General features: G+C 45.4%; 1 protein-coding gene across 6 annotated transcripts in view; it reads right to left on the bottom strand.

Annotated features, from left to right (window-relative positions):
• CASZ1 (castor zinc finger 1) overlaps positions 1-19,596 on the bottom strand; it is a 199,881-nt gene that overhangs the window by 13,726 nt on the left and 166,559 nt on the right. For all 6 annotated transcript variants that reach the window (XM_034068596.1, XM_034068600.1, XM_034068597.1 and 3 more), the window contains 10 exons: positions 19,204-19,368; positions 16,386-16,558; positions 14,755-15,623; positions 12,739-12,880; positions 11,535-11,598; positions 8,793-8,953; positions 5,337-5,459; positions 4,129-4,464; positions 2,253-2,451; positions 1,567-1,738 (listed from right to left, as the gene is read on the bottom strand). In XM_034068596.1, the coding sequence (XP_033924487.1) occupies positions 1,567-1,738; positions 2,253-2,451; positions 4,129-4,464; positions 5,337-5,459; positions 8,793-8,953; positions 11,535-11,598; positions 12,739-12,880; positions 14,755-15,623; positions 16,386-16,558; positions 19,204-19,368 (2,404 nt within the window). The remainder of the gene's footprint in view (positions 1-1,566; positions 1,739-2,252; positions 2,452-4,128; positions 4,465-5,336; positions 5,460-8,792; positions 8,954-11,534; positions 11,599-12,738; positions 12,881-14,754; positions 15,624-16,385; positions 16,559-19,203; positions 19,369-19,596) is intronic.

The following is a 19,596-nucleotide window of genomic DNA, read 5'->3' as shown; positions in this document are numbered from 1 at the left end:
ACACTGCTGGATGCATCCACCTCGTCGCTCCCCAAACTAAACACTGCTGACACATGCACAGCCAAGCAGCTCCCACATCACCCAGCCCATGTTTAGTGTTTTAGGCACACGCCAAGTTTATGTTTGTTTAGGTATTGCACTCCCCCACAGCACCACCTCATTCGCCCTCCCCATCCCATTGTGCTGTTCTCTGGGATGGAGAACAAACAGTGCTGGCAGGACTGAAACACTATCAGCAAAGGGCAGGTGAAGGCTCGCCTGTTGCCAGGGTACCCGTGTAGGCTGGGTGTCATGTATCATTGTCCTGCTTTGTCTAGCTCTTGCTATCACCTGAAACACCTAAAGTTGAGTAAATACCAGCAACTGCTGAATCTACTGACATGTGCAAATGAGACCTTGGTAAGCACTGGCTGCAGCATGTTGACAATCATTACCCTGGTTACCACAAACAAGCTGCCATTTGGGTACAAATTCTTGATGAAAAGAAAGCTGAAAAGGCTGTTTCTGTCTGCTTCCCTGCAGTGAGAGAGAAGAGCACCCAGAAGTGTTATTCTGAACCTTGGTTTGTTCCAGCTTCAGTCCCAACAGGCTGGGTCTGTGATACTGTTAAGCCAAAACACAAGTTGAAGGGTTAAGTGAACCATGACAGCTCAGGACAGAGCTCTGCAGGAGCTCTCGTTAGGGATTCCCCCAAAGTTCAGAGCCCTGGCGTCCAGCTCCAGCTACCTCCCTGGGAATGCATTTCACTTTCTGTTGTTGTGTGTTTGACCAGCTTTACACTAGAGGCACTAGGATTTAATAACTACTGCCCTGCTGCTAATAGTGTTGGCAAGTGGGCAAGCCACAGTGTGAGGCTGTGCCACATCTCAGGTGTTTCCTTAGGCCGTGCTGTGGTGGGAGGCTGGCACAAAGACACAGCACTGCATTCCCTGCTGCTCACAACTGGCTATGGAGAATGGCTTCAGAGGAGCAGTTTATGGAATGCTCTTCTTCATACCTCAATCTCTGGTTATTTGCCCTTTGTCTTTCAATGTTCTGCCCCAGCAATGGCTAATAAAAATAAAGTAAGTTTTCATCTGAAGCTGCCTGGAATCAGGCAAAGCAGCAGCTTTCTTGATGTAGGAAGACTTTCACACAAGGCGCTCATCAGAATAAGCATTTCCCTTATGCCTTTTATTACTGCTAAAAGCACTCTTAAACTCCACCCAACGCAAGTATTAACCCCAAAAGACTACAAAGTGCAAAAAAAAACCCAAACCCAAACAAATAAAAAGGCCTTGACAATGAACTATAAAGCAAAAAATATGGGGAAGCTGTATTTACAAACATATATATATATATAATCCTCTATATTGTCATTTCTGTGCATTTAACTGTGTCTATTTGGGAAAATATGCTTCAGTTCAGGCAGATCAGGAACTGCTGTTTCATTCACTCCCTTGTTCAGCGCTTTAATGACCAAATACACCTTAAGCATAACTTGCAGGCTCTAACTCGCGGTGTTCTTAGGCGGGATATGGGACAGCCCACACGAGGAAGATGATGGGGGAAGAGAAGACAACTCACCCAGTCTGCCACACTCCTCTCGTTTGGTAAAATACTTGAAGCCATTGGCTGCCCTTCTCTCTGCCTTCTCATGTTTTTTCACATGCCAGGGCAGCTTGGTGGTGATGTTAGTCACAAAATAGCAGCCAGGACGAAGACAGTGGTAATGCCCTCGCATCCTGAATTCACAGTGCTGGAGAGGAGCAGACAGGTCATTTTAAGCACATCTAAACCAAATGTATTCCCATCTGCTGCTACTGATGCTGTCCCTCTGAGAGATGAGAGAGCCCTGAACTCATACTCTAGATCACATCCATGTTACCTTCCACAAGCTGCAATACAGCCATGCTCCTTGTCATGTACTTTGTATTGCCATTGTGCTTTCTGTATTGCATTATTCTACACTGAGATACTCCAACCCTAACTTGTGGCTTTCCCTGTATGCATCATAGATTTTTATTGTATTTCATTTTGTGTCTCTCAGATCATTCTAGTTACCTTGTCCAGTTCACCCAAGCCAAGGGAACATCTGAGCACCTGCAACTTGTTAGAAACCAAACGTTTTGCTAGCCCCTTCCATGGTTCTGTAGTTAGACCAGGAATGAGACACTCCACCTCACTTCCTTCTGGGCAGTCTACTTGCTCTTTCTCATTCTTCTCCCACACACATACTTCAGAGTGGAACATTGCTTTTGAACTGCTCTTACCTGGTTTGGACAGAGACACTGCAGTGAATAGTAAGCAAACTGGTCTCGCACATTCACCAGATTATTGTTGGGGTTGATGTGGTCCAGGCAGTGGGATTCTGCTTTGCCCGAGGTTTTGCACACGTACTTGCAGTTCCCAAAGAGACAGTGGAAGTGGAATTTGTTGGCATACTTGCAGTCCGTTGCCAGGCAGGGATCACTGGAACACATCCAACACTGCATCATCACCCTCACTCATTTCACGCATTGGTTTCTTTGCCAAAATTTAACTCAGGGGGGGCCCAGCTGAAGCCTCTGCTCCAAACATGGCCTACAGATTGCCCACAACCACCTTCCTCTTTCCTAAAACTGATGCTGGCAATGCCACTGCAATTCCACCAAGTCAGAGCACTTTCCTGATTCAGATTACTGAAATACAGCATGGTGGATGCTGTAGTCTCTAAGGGCCACACTTGCAATCTAAAGCTCTCAAGATCCTCACAGATGCTGTTTCTCCCTTTCTGCTTATATGTGCCTCAGTGGATTCAGACAGTTTCTCTCATCTCAGTTTTGTCTAACTGAAATGAAACTCTTGGGCAAGCACACTGCAAGATGCCAGGGCTTCCCCTGATTAGACATCATCAGCAGTGGCCTATTTAATTAGTTAAATGGTTTTGATACATTACTTCCCCCCATTCCATGGATTTCTGGCTGCACAGAGGTCAGACCAGAGGTAGGTGAACATTGATCTCTTGGAACTCAAGCACTGTACCAAATGATACCTACTCAGTTACGTGAAACTGAATTAATACACTTCTTTGAAAGCAAATGACTGTCAATACATGACCCTGAGACTGAGACTCCAGCAGCCTGAATCATTAAGCAGCAATGCCTAAGCTGAGCCTGGACTCCTGCATAAACCACAGAACTTCTGTACCTCTTTCTTTCTGTCTATGCAACAGAAATAACACTAACACTGTGAAACTCCTTTAATGTTTGAAAAGAAGTTCAGCAAGGTTCATTTCCTCCTGCCAGTCACCTCCTCTGTGAATTACTCTGTAAACCAACACTACAAAACCAGAGGCACAGGATTTAAAGAGACTCATTACACTTGTACAGAAGTTCAGCCAGGACAGCAAAACTTGGAGAGATCTGCAATGAGGGAGAATTGCTCCCTATTCCCTGAGCTGCTGAGAGACCCATTCCTGACAATCAGAGTCCAAGCACTTGAGCCCCCTCCACTACCTGACCTCCCCATCTTCTTCACTGAAAAACAGAGATGAAGGTCAATTATACTGAGTTTCAGTTGGCATTCCCAGGAAGAGCTTACTGGGGACAAACCCAGGAGAAATGCAGCAACCTTCCCTTTCAGCTGTCTGTAAACATCTACTAGTACTCTGTGTACTTTGCTGCAGTAACACCTCACTCACCTTTGCATAACCGAGATCTCTCCTGCCCACTGATTTTTGCTCAACTACAGAAACTCAGAGTAAGTCCCTGCAGCAAGAGCTGGCATTGGGCTACTCAGGTTTCCATGCTGAAAACTTTAAAGATGCTGTGCTTCCTCTGTGGCCTTCAGTGTCAAAAGTACTGTGAAGACACCTGCATTTCTGTGCCACTCTTCTGAGGTACAAAAAAGGCTTCAGTGATATCTCAGCAAGTTTATTTCTCCTCTAAGATCCCACCTAAAAGTACTCCCAGATATACTCATCAATCCTGCTTTTTCTCCTAGAAACCTAAGGCATTTTCTAGACATTGTACAAGAGATTTTCTGTGAGATAAAGCCCAGAAAGACAGTGGGTGAATACAGATGTAGTACTACAGGTCTGAGGAGTGCTACAGAGGGGACTGCAAGGCTGGAGAGGACATAAGGAGGAAAGCAGCATCTGCAACTTACTTCTCCTGGAACTGGAGAAATCCGGGTTTGACCTGAGGCTTGGCGTTCTCCAGGGAAGTTGTCGCCAAGGGTGAAGTTGCCAGGTTAGGCACTGATGCTGGGATCTGAGGCATCTGGGGTATAGTTGAAGCCAGCTGCTTCCAAGCTAGCAGTGTGGGGGCAGAGGGCACGGTGGTTGGACTTGGAGTGGGCACATCAAGGGCTGGAGCACTTGCCATGGTGACAGAAGTAGCAGATGGTGATGAAGGGGCCAGTGAAGGCTTATTGTCAGCAGTGGTTGAGAAGGGGGACTCGGAGTTACTTTTCACAGTTCCACCCTCAGTTCGGAAGTGAAAACTGCAAAAAGACAGTGATGGAAATTTACAACAGAACAGGGAGAATTTCCATGATCCCACCTTTCCTTTGCTTGTCCCCTCACTGTAACAGTGGGAGAGTATCTTACATTCATTCTTCACTCAAGAGACATCTGGAGTTCTGAGCTTGCTGTCCAGCCTCTGTAACAGGCTGTATTCTCTAACCTACATGTCTGGCTCCCAAACCCTGGGCTGGTTGCTGCTTTCCAAAACGATGTGAAATGACAAAGGGTTTACAATACAAGAACATGGCAATGTGAGGAGGAGGGTGCTGTTGGGCTGGACAGTTTGACTGCTTCATGTCAAGATCCTTATCCACATGCTTTGAACTCTTAAAACCATATAAACTAAAGGCTAGGAAAAACTTGTTGGGAGAGATTTGTCATGACAAGACAATGAACAAATAAAACACTTTCTACACTGCAGTGATGGGGAGGTGTCTACTCCTCAAAAAGTCTACATCCAGTGACAATGATTGGGTTTACAGGCTCCTCCCCCTCCCATATATTTTTTTGGATGGTATATATGTGTGCTGTGAGAAATCTGGGTCTCCTTGAACACACGGTCTGTCAAGTAGGCTATGGAAGAACACAAATGTCCAATTCTCAGCCTTGCCAACACTTTTTCGCAAGCTGAACACATTTATTGTGAAACAAATTTAAAGAGAACATGGTGTTCTGCAAAACTTTTAAGCTGAGCACATTTACACAGGAAGTACATGGATGCCCAAACTGCTGCCCTTAGGACTGCCCACATTCCTGCTCCTGAGCAGAGGAGTTACTCAGGAAGGTCTCCCTTGTCCTGCAGTGTGTGTAATGTAGAGTTTTCCCAAGGTTTCCCAAGACTGCTACTTACTTGGCGTGCTTGATGGCTCCATCCAGGGTGCTGAAGAGGGCCCCACATTCCTCCACCACACAATGGAAGTGCACCTTATGGAGGAAGTCGCACTGTGCATCGCAGAAGTCCTTAGTACCAAACCTGCCCAAAGCAGACAAGCATCTTAGGGAAGAGCCCAACAGAGAACCCATGTTGGAACAGACATATTCTGGTTTTCAGCTCTACTACCACTGTGTTTCTAATGCCACTGTTCCTGCAGCACAAACTGCTGGTGTTGTTGCTTGGTTAGTGCCTGTTACACAGATCTGAACATGCAGAACAAGAACCTAATTTCTCTCCAATTGGACTTGACCAAGAAACTCCCATTTTAGTGTGAGCAAAATACAGAACTATGAAACAAAACCTGAAAACCATTAAGTTCTTGAGCATCCATGTACAAAAGCCAAGGCTCTGAGAACAATCTCGGGTTTGTAAAGGTAATCCAGGTTTTTGTTTTCTTTCTCAATTTACTGGCACTAGCAAAAGGGAAGAAACAGTAGAGGTTCAAGGGAATCTAGATCCAGAACCCACCCACCCCCCCACCTTGAAACAACAGGGTACCATACAGGTGGAGAGATGAATCCATATAGCAATTACAGCCTAGGATGCATAAATAGTGAAAAGCACAGTCCCTGAATATATAAGAAACATCCCTGCAAAGCAAACACCAGAGCAAAAGCCATCATCTGAGATACCCCTCTCATCATCACGGAGGAAATGGTCAAGATGGCAAAACCAACTAAGCATGGTTTCACTGCTCATCCACTGCTGAGATGCTCTGGACTTAATAAGAGTAGCACAAATACACGTGATTTCAGGGAACTCCAGAATCACAGGGAATCTAGGAATCAAGTAAAAAACACTGGCAGGAAGGATCTGAAACTTAACAGGGGAATCTTGCATAATTAAGATACAACAAACTACAATTGCTCTGATGAGCAGGAAAGCAAGACACAAACAGCAGCCTCTGTGGTCCCAGGAGGGGCCTCCTAACAGTTTGAGAGGAAAGGAAAAGGAGAAAAACCTTGTGCTAGAGAAGGAAGGTCAGTGGATATAGAATACATGCACTTAGTTAGGGCTTCCAGGGAGAAGATGAAGGTAAGTAAAGGTATGGTAAGAGGTAAGAAACCAAGATACTGCAAGCTATAAAGGGGTGCTTTTATCAGGGCCAAGAGATACTGCACTTAGTAGGAAGATCCAATGAAAATGGAAGGTCAAAAATGGCTGCTTTATGAAATTTGCTCTGTAGAGGAAAACTAAAGACAAAGCACACAATTAGGGATAAAGTGAAGACCTTCCAGAAGAGCAGATAAAGGGACTGGTCGGAAAATACAAATCCACACAAAGCAGCCAGTCTGGCTGATGTATGTCCTGAAGTGCAATGGAAATTAACTCCCAAGCTGATTGCTTTTCTGTTTGCTGGGTTTTAAGCCATAGAGAAGAGGGAGGTATGGGAAATTGAAACCAAAAAAGAATAACAGAAAAATCTAGATACTGATTCTTTCAGGGGAAAAAAAAGACAAGTGATCTTTGGCAATTATCATACCTCTTGCCTTAACTTCTTCTTCCAGTAAAGTAATGGAACAAATATTAAGAGGGAGGAGAAAATCATTAAACATCTAGAGGATAAAGGAACCATGAGCAATAAACAGCATCAGGATTACAAAGAATAAATCTTGCCAGACAAATTTAATTGCTTTTTTTGATAGAATTACAAAATTAGCGGATGAAGGGATGCAATATATTTGGATTTTAGTAAAGCATTTTGAAACAGTCTTGCATATGCTTAGAATTAATTCAAATTGGCCTGGATGTGAATGCTACCTCATGGATTGCAAACTGGCTGAAGGACCATAAACAAAGGCTAATGACAAACAGCACTGAGCTGGGAGGAGGTATCCCGCAAACACCGCATGGCTGACTTGGGTTAGGTCTGAGCTTATTTAACATCTTCATTAGTAATCTAGGAGAAGGAGTAAACAGCGTGTTAATGAAATTCACAGAAGATACTAAACTGGGAGGAGTTGGCAACACCAGTGCAAGAGGAGAAAAATAACACCGAGAGGCCTCGCAAGATAAGGGAGAAGGTTCAGAATACGAGAGTCCTGTTTTGAAGCACACAGCGAATACATCTGGGGGTGGGGGTGGTTTTATGCATGGGGGACTCAGGAGAGCATTAAAAGCAATCCTGTGTTACAGTGGTTGGTAAACATGATACATATACATTATGCAGTATAGATGCAAACCAGGTAGCACACTTGTGAGCTGCATATATGGGGGCAGAAAGCTTGTTAGGTCTTGTGTGGTGATGCAGGACTGGCAGTCTGGGTTTGCACCCGTTCAGGGCATAGCAGGAATACCAACAGCAATGACATGATCAGCAGGCTGAAGGGACTAATTTACAAAGTCAGATTAAAGGAAGTAAATAAGCTTGGGTAAATGGGATGCTAAAAGTCTGTGATCATCTGAAGGGGGTGAACCCCAGTCGCAGAGTGGAATTATTTGCTGTGGTTCAAGGGGATGGAACCAGGAGAACTGCAACAAGGTTACAAATAGGGAAATTCAGGCAGCATTCCATGAAAAAAATCATGACAGTGAGACTTACTATGTGGTAGAATAATGCTCCCAGAGACAAGAAAATAGCCACACTGCTTGGCATAATTACAACTAGGCTGGACAAAATGCAAATGGACTGCAGGGAAGGATCTCACACTGGCCAGGGGCAGACGGACCAGAAAAGTTTCTAGTCTTCTCCATTAAAGTCTGGGATTTACAAAGTGTCCACAGGCATTTGTAGGCAACAATCTGTGTCAGAGCACAAACCCATATGTGTCTGCCTGGGTGTATCTGTGTATGCTCAAAGCATGTGTCTGTCTGGGCATGTATGTGCATGTGTCTGTGTGTGGGTGAGTTTTGTATCTGTTCCATTTTCCTTTCAAGCCTCCTTGTCTACAACACAACCAGCAGAAACCATCCCAGTTCCCATACTCTTTATACTCCTGATTTTGTTTCAGTGGCCTACTCCTGTGATCAGAGGAAATGCCACAACAAGCATAAGGCTTCTGTGATCTGTGTGTAGTAACTCAACATGGTCCAACAGCTGCCATGGGTCTCCTGGACTTGAAGGCTGGTGACACAAAGAGAAGCCCAAGAAGCAGCCTAGGCCAACAGTGAAGATCTGTGCTCATAGTTGATTGTCAAGACCCTTTGTAAAATAATTCAATGTGTACAGGTTATTTCTGACAGGACATTAACACCTACTGCAGCTGGCCGGGACTGAGGACCGAATGGATTCCAGAAGGTGATAAGTGTATCACAGAATTAGGCCTTTAAATACAAGAGAACTCTGCATTCAAGTGTAAACTAACGAGCCAGACACTTTGCAAAGGAAGCAATTTTCCCTTCCCTCTATTTCCAGTTCCATGCTTTCCTTACCGGCGCAGGTACATCTTCCATGGCTCAGAGAGCTTCTCCTGGACAAGTGCCTTCACTGCCTTGCCCAAGTACTGTGTTGGCTCTCCAGCCCCAGCCTGGCTGCCATCTCCTTCTGTCTTAATGTTCAGCAGGTTGCCAAGGCTGGCACTGGTCTTGGACATCTGGAACAAGAAGACAGACACTGCATCAAGCCCAGCACACAGCTGTGGACACTGCCACTCTGGATACCCCCACAACTGTCCCATGGGGAGCTGTGTCTTCAAAGATTAAGAGAGAAGACAAGAAGTCTGTGCAGACTGCCTCAACTGCATCAGCAAAACTTAATAACACCTCTCTCTTAACGCATCCTCCACCCAACTATCATGAAGTATTCCAGTGCCCATCTAATATTCATGGCTCTTGTGTGAAGTTATGAAGCATCCTGTCTTATTTTATACATGGGTAAACTGAGGTGTAGACAGACATACCCTGTCTGAGTATGGAAAAGGTGTGCAGGCTTCAACATTAATAGCCCTGTATAGCTCCTACAAAATGCCGGTATCTTAGCACAGAGTTAGTGACAGAACTACTAAGCCCTTGTTTATTTAGTCAGCTTATCCCAGCCACAAGGATGTCTCCTTTGAAGTGACTATCAGGTATGTTTGGGAGTGAGGGGGAGACATCTCATTCAACTGGGAAAAAATTCTGGCTCCACTTAAGTTCCTGGAAAATTCTTACTAACTTGAATAACAGAATTACAACTCTTTGTCCTAATGGACATACCCTCCACAAAGCAGGACTCACAGCCTGCATTGTGTGAAAGGCTTCACATGGGTTCTACACAGAGAAGGGTTTGAGGTCCAGGTGTATGATGTACAGAATAGAAAAAAGAAGTTATTCAAGAGTGTTTAGAGAAAAACTTTCATTCGGAATAAATGCACGATTTCCCAGACCCTTTCTTGCTTTGTTGTGCTCTCAGTTACCTCCAGGAACAACAGTGAATTTCACAGCATGAATAAAATGCAGGATGGGGCCCAACACTTGCATTATAAACTCCACCCACTTGAGGATCTCAAAGCCCTTTATAAATACCAGTTAATTAAGCCTGACAGCCCCCTAAATAAACAGCAATAGGCTACAGGAACCCTGGCTATTTGAGGCTCTCTTAATGCCCCCTGAAGGTAAAGCCCCTGCTGCTGCGTGGAGACTGCAGCTCTTTATGGCTGGAGTCAGAAATTCAGGTTGTCTGATTCCACTGGAGCTTGTTGGGCATTCAATTTCTGTAAAGGGCTTTCTTTCCTAGATGAATTGTGAAGGATTCCTCCACAAACAGAAACTGTGTGCAGCAAGAGGAAGAAGCAAGTGTGATGTGTCCCTGAGCACGCTGAGCTTGATTCTGCAGTCCTTAGCCCTGGAATAGGCTCCTGGAATTAGTGGGCTCTATTCTTTGCTGGTTTATGTCATAGGTTAATCCCATTCCTTCTTTGAAAAAGGTACAAACCTGAAGGATTCTTGTTTTGTACCTGTGCTACACTTCTTTTTCACAACATAAAGAATCCTATGCAGGGCTGCACACAAACAAACCCGTATTTCTAAGCATATACTTAAATCTCCTGTTCTCCTGGAGATTTTCAAGTGAAGTAGCTATTGAAAGAGAATTTCCCTGAGCTGGGGTCTTCAGAATGACCTGGGACCCCAGACAGCAGATTTACTAGCTAGATTTACTCAATAGAGGAGGAGCTGTGTATTTGGAATTTCTAAAGGGACAATGTGCAGAAATGGGTAAGAAATTAAGATTAAAAGGGAATATCATAACTTCAGTATAACAGAGCACCCCACTGTAACAGAGAGCCAGTGGAGGAGAATAGTGACATACGGATAAATGCAGATATTAAACAACACAGACAAAAAAGAGTGATCAAATAAGAGAGAAAGGAGGAAGAGACTACTAGGCAAAGTCACTCTGGCCTCTCTTGAGGGTTACATGGCCTTGATAGACGTAATGCCCAGAGCCAAGGGGATGGCAATAGTTATGCCTGTAAAACCCATCACACAGTAGAATATTAAAGCATGGCTCAAAGGCTGCCCTCATCTCCACGGCAGTTGTATACAACAGCAGAATTAATCTTGGTACAGTAGAATTTATCATGTGAAAGGGAAATATATATTTGAGATGATGTATAATTTAAGGAAAAAGTAAGGAAAAAGAAACGGTGCATTATCTAAAATAAATATTCCAGAACATGGTGAAGGGGCTCTGTTGGACACCATTACTCACAACACAGAGACAGGAATTGATGATTTTGGTTCAAAACTTCTAGTTTTTTTCTTCTTGTTCATAAAAGCAAATGATTCTCCTCCCCCTCCCCCAATCAAAGAAAATGGTTTTAAGTAAATAAACCAAATGAGGGACCATAAAAAGAGAGAGAGAAGTTGCCAGGTTCTGGAAATAAAAATGGGGGAAAAAATAATTAAAAAACTACTCTTTCAGATCCTCCTCTGTCTTGAAAGGATGAAGGGAAAAAAAAAGGTGTCAGAGGCTGCAATATATTTCTTCAGCCAGTTCATTAAATTAATTCGTAAGCAGTGGCTCTGAAATTATACCCGATGAAAAATGGTCTCAAAATTTAAATGGTACAAACTCATCTTATTAGAGGCAAAACATTAAAAAACAAACGCATCTCCCCCCCCACCCTCCCCGCTATCGCAGCTTTAATTTCTTGTGGTGGGGGGAATGAAAGGCGTTTGATGGATGGCTCTTACCTTATTCATAAGCGAGGATAAAAGAGATGAATTTGCCGAGACTGTGTGGCCATTTGATTCATTACTGGAACACACAAACCAACAGGGTTTAGTTAAGATGTGCACAGGGACTGTGAGCACCAAGATTAATCCTTCTCCCTTCAAGCTGCCTCACTCCTCACCTGCTACATCTGGAGGAAGAGAATGATGCCCACCCTCCCTTGGGCTGCCCCAACTCCTTTACTTGTGATAGCCAAGATGGAGAGAAAGAGAAGGTCCCCAAGTCTGCAGAATTTAGTTCTTTCAGCTATTGAACAGGCCAGACCTCTTCCTCCAGTGTCCACACTTTTACCAGCTGACTCAGAACCCACCCCATGTTTTACTCTTTCATCCCATTAGCACTTCCAGAACTAGGCCACTCGTCAGGGACACAAGCCCCCTTGGCAGCAGAAAAGGCAAGGCAACAATCCTTAAGGCCACAGCTAAGCATGCTGAAAGACAGCCTTGGCATGCACCAATAACACTTGTAGTTGACTGCAAGTGCTGGGGTCCCAAATTGAGGCTTGTTTAAATACAGTATGGAAAAGAGTGTATACAAAGGTCAAGGTGGAGCAAGCTCACATATCCCCAGTCTCAGTTCCTCCCCAGTTTTTCCACACGGGACAATCCCCAAATGCTCCTATTCTCAGTTGGGATGCTGGGAACACACTCTGAGCTAGGTGCATTCACCTTTGTGCAAGTGCAAAGATTCATCAGCATTAACTGGAGATGAGCACATGCCAGGCCCAGACCCGAGTCAGTGACACCCAGTAGTTCTGTGTGTCCAGTTTCTCTGGCAGGTGCCTCTCTTAGACCTGAATCAAAGCTCCTTCTAAAGTGTGCTAAAGTATGGCATTGGAGCAGCCTTTGATGAACTCTTGATGACAACAGCAGGGATATCTACTCGAAGGAAGCTTTGCCAGTGGCTCATTTTTCAGAGGGGAGCACAAGAGGTGAGGCTCTTGGCAAAAAGTCAGGAGGTGTTTGTGAGCCCCAAATGAGAGTCTGGAGAACACACACTTGAGGGGAGGAAACAGAACCTCCCTGCCTCCAATCTCGGTGCATCCAACTCAGCACTGTGAAATTGCCTTTCATCTACATTTTGTGTCCCCTCATATTACAGGTATGGAAACTTGTTAGAGCTTGATGCTGGAAGGCGTTAAGGATGCCTGAGCACGTCCCTCACCCGTGATCCTTGACGCTCAGGTCCAAACTGTGCTCCTGCAAGGACTCCTGACTAGTGGCAGATGATGATCCCATGGCCTCCGCAGGTTCCTGCTTCACCTGAACTGGATTGAACCGTCCGGGAGCTGCTGGTTGTCCATTCCCTGCTCGAGAAAGACACCAAAATTAAATGCAAAAATTAAATGACAAAGGTAGGTCTAAAACGAGGTTACAACGGCAAATAAAGAAGTTAAATCACTAGCACCAGTGCATAAATAGGAAAAGCAAAGAAAAAGTCGGGGGGGAGGGAAGTGCTGGGATTGCTGGTCAGCGTTTATTGCCAGGCTGACATGATGGGTTCTGACGTCCACTCCAGCGTGGAAATTCTTCAAGTGATAATTATTGCAAAATTATGTCAAAGTTGTCCAGGCTATGGGCCCTTTAAAGGAGAAGGGCGGAAGGAGCGTGGGGGAGACCTGATTCTCTGCACAAACTGTCATAACTAATTTGCGGGGCTGCCTCTTAAGCGTTTATTAAAGACTCTGTTAATGCTGAGGCAATGTGGCAGCTCTCGACTGCTACTCAAGCCCCCTTTCCCGTCCCCAATCCCAGCGTTGCTGTAGCGACAGCGGTGGCCACTGCGCTTGCCCAGCAGGAGCATCTGCCCATCGGGGCTATCGGAGGTGACAGCCAAAGGGCCTAGCTCAAGCCATCGCCAGCACAGTGTCCTCACAACAAGGGGGGGAAGTCTCCTTTTTGGGGAGGAGGTTTAGTGCTGAGCCCATGGAAGAAGAATTCAAATTAAAGGAAGAGAAAGAAAGAGGAAAGGGGGGAGAACAAATTAAAGGGAAAAAAATTAGCAAGAACAGTGAAGAAAAAAGGAGGGAAAAAAAGTTGCTGACAGAAACATGTCTGCAGAGCTTTCTTCCACAATCCCCAAGTGACTAAAATATTAATTTCCCCTCCGGCAGTACAGCTGACGGCGAGCTGCTGCTCAGACAGCAAGTGGCATTTTATTAAAAAATAAAGGAAAATAGTTCCCTCAATGACCTTTCTCTGCTTTAGGAAACCATTTTTCAAATAATAATTTTAAAAGTATGTGAAAGTTCCCCTCCCTCTTTAATCAGATCACTTCGTCCTACTCCCTCGTTTGCTCTCGGGTCGAAAGGGACATTGTCAGCACTCACATCCCCGCGGGCCAGCAGGGAAGGAGGTTCTGGGACAGCCCAATGCTGTGGGGTACTGCCAGGGAGAGCCTCCCCCACACTGCCCACCATGAACTGTCCATGTTCAGCAGCAGATTCTGGAGGTACCCAGTGCTCTGAGGGAGCCTCACATTCTTGCTGGCATGGCTGGCCACAGGCAACAACCTGCCCCAGGTCCAGGTGGCAGCAGGAACAGCTCTGGGTTGCCCCAGGGGCTTCTCACTCCCATCTTTTATCCTTCTCACAGTGTCACTGCCCATTGAGCTCAGGAGAAGCACAGCTTGCAAGAATTGAAGAGGAGAAAGCTCCAGTTGGTGGAATGTACCAACACCATCTCCAAACCCAGAGCTGCAGCACAAAACCAAACCCCCAGGTCAGATATTGGCAATGAGCTACAGGATCAACACCACTAGGCCCAGCTAAAACTCGACACTGTCTGCAGAAGAGGGCTGCAGGGTTTGGCCAAGCTTATTCTTAATTTCCATTTTTAATACAGTGCCTCTCTATTTTCAGCCTATAGCAAAGTAGGTAATACACATGGCAACACTCTTCAGATCTGGTAAGAACCTACTCTATTGTGGGCAAAGCTGCATTTCCTGCTTCTCTTCTAGCCACATGGGTACAGCCAGATTCCACAGGAAACCATGCCAAGACTGCTCTCTTCAAGGGTTAAATGGACATGACCAAATCTATTCTCACACGTATGTTCCTCTACTACCTCCTCTCCACCTCCTGTCTCACAGACAACACAGTGGCTTCTCATTCACTCTTCCCCAACTCGTCAGGCATTGCTCCTTCTCCCACCACTAGCACAACTGATGAGGGTAACTCACCTGCTTCAAGTGCCACAGAGGGCTTGAGTGCAGCTGCTGCCAGCCTGGCCATCATAGGAGAGATTAATCCCTTGCTAGCAGAGATCCTTTCCATTATAGATGCTGCTGGAGCTGGAGAAGAAGTAGCTGCTGGATCACCAGATCCTGATATGGCCTGGGATGAGGAATCTGTAGAAGCAGATGATGTTGGATTGGTGGCAGAAGAACCAGCAGTCATCAGATTAGCTGAGCTGGCCGGAAGTGGTGTAGAGACCCGACTGGGGATGATGGGGAAGAAGGATCCAGCTGTTCCAGGAAGTGCTGAGTTGGAGAGTGCCAGGGCCAAGGGTATATTGCTGGGAAGAGCCTGAGAGAGCAGGCCAGAGATCTTGGTGGCTGGTGTCATGCTGTTGGCAGACTTGCTGGCCTGTGAGGAAGCGAGCTCAGCAGCAGAGGAAGGTGCAGCTGGGACTATGAGAGAAACGGAAGACTGTTGACTGGTGGGGGAGGCACTCAGGCTGGAGTTCTTCGAGCTCATAGCAGAGAAGTCAATAAGGTCATCATTACTGGACTCCTCTTGCTCATTATCCTTGGACCCCAGGAGGGAGGCAGGCAGGCCCAGCACTCCTGAGCTTCGGATGTGCCGGCGCTCATGTTTGCGTTTATGGGAGGTCATCTGGCTGGTGGAGGTGAAGGTGAAGCCACAGCCTGCCCTTATGCAGTGGAAGTGGTTGGTGGCCTTGCTGTAGACGCAGCCCTCATACTTGCATTCCTCATATTTGTAGAACTTCTTGAAGCCATCCTTGGCATAGGCATCATCTTTGATGTGGTAGCTCTTGTGCTTCTCAATGTCACACTTGTTCTTGAAGGTGAATGTACACCCAGGTCGCCTGCAAGGGCATTGAGGAGGAGAGGATGGTTGGCTGTGTGGGCTAGGAGCACAATGCTAGGACCACAACTGCCGTCACCTGCCTCCCTCTGGGATAAAGACCAGGATCAGCATGGGATAATGACCCTGACAGCAAAAGGGCTGAGGAACATTGCATGCATTAACCTGTGACACCCAAGCAAGCAAGTATGCTGCCATATGAGACCTGGGAAGCTCGATCCACTCTGAGAAGCAGCCACAGTAACTTTGGGATGTAGGTGCCCACCACTAAAAGTTCCAACCAAAACAGCAGCTACAGGGGACTAAGGTACAAATTGCGCTTTCCTACTCTTCCTGCAAATGTGAGGAATCAGTAGAAGAGCATTTGTGTACAGAAGGCAGAGTCTGGCCCAGAAAGGGATGAGCTGGCTGACTGTTGGAGAGAACTCTAGCATGGAAATGCCATTAGCAGTGTATTAATGGCCTACTTCAGTTGAACTCTGCAGAGCACTGTGATAGTTCCCAAATGATTCTATGATTTTCTAGTGGGTACCCTTTTCCCCAGATCACCTCAGATCACACTCCTGCCTTCCAAGTGCTCTGCGACAAGATTCTGGAAATCACATCTGCCCTGGAACATGAGTTCTCTCGAGAGCAGTACTGAGAAGGTCACGGCAGGGAAAATCAAGTCCCTGTGTCTACTCCTGAATTTATGACTGGGCAGGAGGCAGCAAACAGATCACACAACTCTGAGGCAGGGTTCCTGCCCTTCCTGCTCTCTCACCTGCAGTGAAAGTGAGTGGTTTTCTGCCCGTAGAACTGGCATTCCACAGTGCCGCAGTCCTCCGTGGCACGGAACCGCTGGAAGCCATCGTTGATGAGCTGTGTGTTCTTCTTGTGAAAGTTCTCATGGGTCATCACGTCTGAGGTGCTTGTGTAGACCTTGTTACAACCCACCTACCCCAGGCCAAAACAGGGAGTCATCAGCAAAGCACTGTAACAGCCCATCATTATTACCAGCAATAATAAACACATGAGCAGCACACATACATTTAACAGTTCCATTTGTGTGCTTCTCCTAGGAGTATTAAATCACCTCTTTAATCCCCAATCTAAAGACTGATAGAGCAGTTGTGAAATAAGTAAATAAATAAAACAATTCTCTGGGCGTGAAACAGAAAGAAAAAAAGGGGAGGATGCAGAGGGATAAAAGACCAGCTACAGATAATCAGGCCTGCTTAGGGAGGCAGTAAACAGGGCTCCTGCTCTTAAGGAGAAAGGAACACTGACATATGCCATTACTTTTTGTTATCATGGAGCAACACAGAATAAAATAGAGAGTTTCATCTATCTGGGGAATACAAAGTTGAGTGGAATGAGTTATCTACTTCTAGTCCTTCTGGGAGGTAAGGCAGGGCACTGCAACATGAAGCAAATCTTTTAGAGCTTGTCATATACAGGTTTTACTCTAGCCAATCGTAAACCCTCTGTTCAGCTGACCTTAGCAAACCAGAGCCTTTGCCTTTTCTCCCCCGTCACTGTTCAACAGTACCCCTCCAATAATTTGAAACTCGCGCAGGAAATGGGAATGGTGTGACAAGGAGGGAATGCTGAAAACCTGCCTTCCTCTGGGCAAAGCGGGCAACTTTGCCATATTGAGTAAAAACACCCTGGAATCTGAAAACGTCCTCAGCCCTGCTGAGGGAGGGTTTTTTTTCCCTCTTCTTCTCGAGCACAACGTGTGCCAATGCCTGCACCATCTCAGAAGTGAACGAAAACAGCACCTCTTAGTTCAGCCCAGGTTGATTCAAACAGGCAATAACAAACCCCGTGACAAATACCCACGAAAAGAAAAAAATAACAAGGATCTCCAGCTATTTCCAATATAAAAGAGCCTCTCTCTCTCTGTACTGACACCTTGAAAAAAGACAGACCCTGCATGGCATTAAAAAAAAGAATTAAACAAAAACCTCCTTAGGAATAATTTGCAATGCAGCTCTTGGTGCTAAAGCCTAAAAAAAATGTCAGTTCATATAAACAACTAACTGAATTTTATCCACACCAATTATGGACATAAAGAAAAAAAGCAGTCCATGAGATAGATGGCACAAATTCTGCCATTTAAGCAGTATTTTCTTTAATTGGGAGTTTATATTCAGACACCTTTCCTGTAAGACACTGCTTACATGGGCATTATTTTACTGGAAGGCAGTGGGCACAGGATGGAATTAGCCATATATAGTTGTGGAAATGAGGGTCTCTATTTGAACTCAGAGTGACTTAAACCTGTGAAACATTCCCTGTACTCTAAAATATATAATGCAACAAATCCCATCCTGCTCAGCTGAAGGAGCTAAACAATCAATAATATGGAAGCACAGCAGAAAATGTCCTCAAGAGAAAGGCACATGAAGTTCCCAATTTATCAAATGTTGTAAGCACATGCTTAAACCAACCCCTATTCAGGACAGTATTTGAGTGCATGCCTAACATTTAAGTATGTGCTTAAGCCCCATTGACTTCAGAAAGCTTACCTGACTTCAAGTTAAACATATGCTGAAGTCTATCCCAGCAAACTATTTAAGCATGTGATTAAGGCTTTCTGACTTTAACTGCGGTCTTAAACTGTTGTGATAGGGCGGGAAGCAAGACCTCAGTTTTTAAGGACAGAAAAGCTTTCACCAATGGTTGCCCGATTATTGTTTGTAACCACAGTACATTCTCATGGCAGTTATTTAGGCCCCAGTTTTAATGAAACAAGTACATGTCAAACCACTAATCCGAAGAACAATCAGGGAAAGATCCAAACAATCTTGTGTGTCTGTGTCTAAAAACAGCTAAAGGCATCACAGTTACATTTATGCAGCAACTTGAGTGTGAGGTGTCCCTGCCCATGGCAGGGAGGTGGAACTAGATGATCTTAAGGTCCTTTCCAACCCTAACTATTCTATGATTCTATAACTACTCCAGCTCTGCTGTTGAAGCCTGGCTGGCTCTTGAAACAACATCCCAGCCTCCACCACAGACAAGTACCACTGGTGATGGAGATGCAGAACCAGGGGTGTTAAGTCTAGATATGTGACATTAAAGTTTAACTACTTTAGAAATTGATTATGGAGGAATTTAACCCAATGTTAAAGGGCAGACGTATCACAGAAAAGTCTGAGTTCAAGGGAGTGACAGATAGATTTCAGTAGAGACAATGTGCATTGCACAGAGGTATCTGAATCTCAGAGAACAGGACTTGTTTGAACTAGTGAAGTCCAGGACTGTGAGAAAACCTTGAGACCTGTTTTGCTTCACTGCGTGCACAAGGCTTCTAAAAACAGAGCATGGTGCCTCCCTTCACCCTTCCCAAAGCTGGGCAGAGAAAGTGCAATGAGGATAGGGCACAGACTCTTCAAAGAGATGCCTGATTGAGAAGTGAACGAGAGGCCATGAATGGCACCCCTTCACCTCAGGACACCCCTTGCTGTCTAATATGAGTCATCAGGCTGTCAGAACTCAAGAATCCATTCAGTCCACCCCAAAAAGGACACAGCTCAAACCATGGCTCTTCATTTGCCTCGTGTGCTGCCATCTAGTCCCCACCCAGCAGTTACCTGCATGCAGTGGTAGTGTGTGCTTTTCCCATTCAGGTGGCAGCCGTGATAGTACACGCTACAGTCATCCAAGGGGCTGAAGCGCATGAAGCCGTGCTGGAGGGAATTATCTCGTTTCTTGTGCATGTTGTAATGCCGAATCACATCCTGTTTACTAGTGAATCTCTGGAGAGATACAGAGACAGACAGTGAGACACACGTGATGGCAATGGGTGAGTAATCCTAGGGGCAGGGTGGTTTTTTGTTGTTGTTGTTAATAAACTTAAGGTATAAGGAGTTTAAAGCTCAGCAGTAATCACCCCAAGAGAGTCAGATTAAAGAGGAATTGTGTGTATGTATCTTCTTGGTAAAGTATATACACGTGAAAAGCTGTAAACATGACATTGGGGTGAT

This window comes from Melopsittacus undulatus, chromosome 12 (genome assembly GCF_012275295.1).
Source record: "Melopsittacus undulatus isolate bMelUnd1 chromosome 12, bMelUnd1.mat.Z, whole genome shotgun sequence".
Lineage (NCBI taxonomy): Eukaryota > Metazoa > Chordata > Aves > Psittaciformes > Psittaculidae > Melopsittacus > Melopsittacus undulatus.
This window is presented reverse-complemented; position numbering and strand designations above follow the sequence as displayed.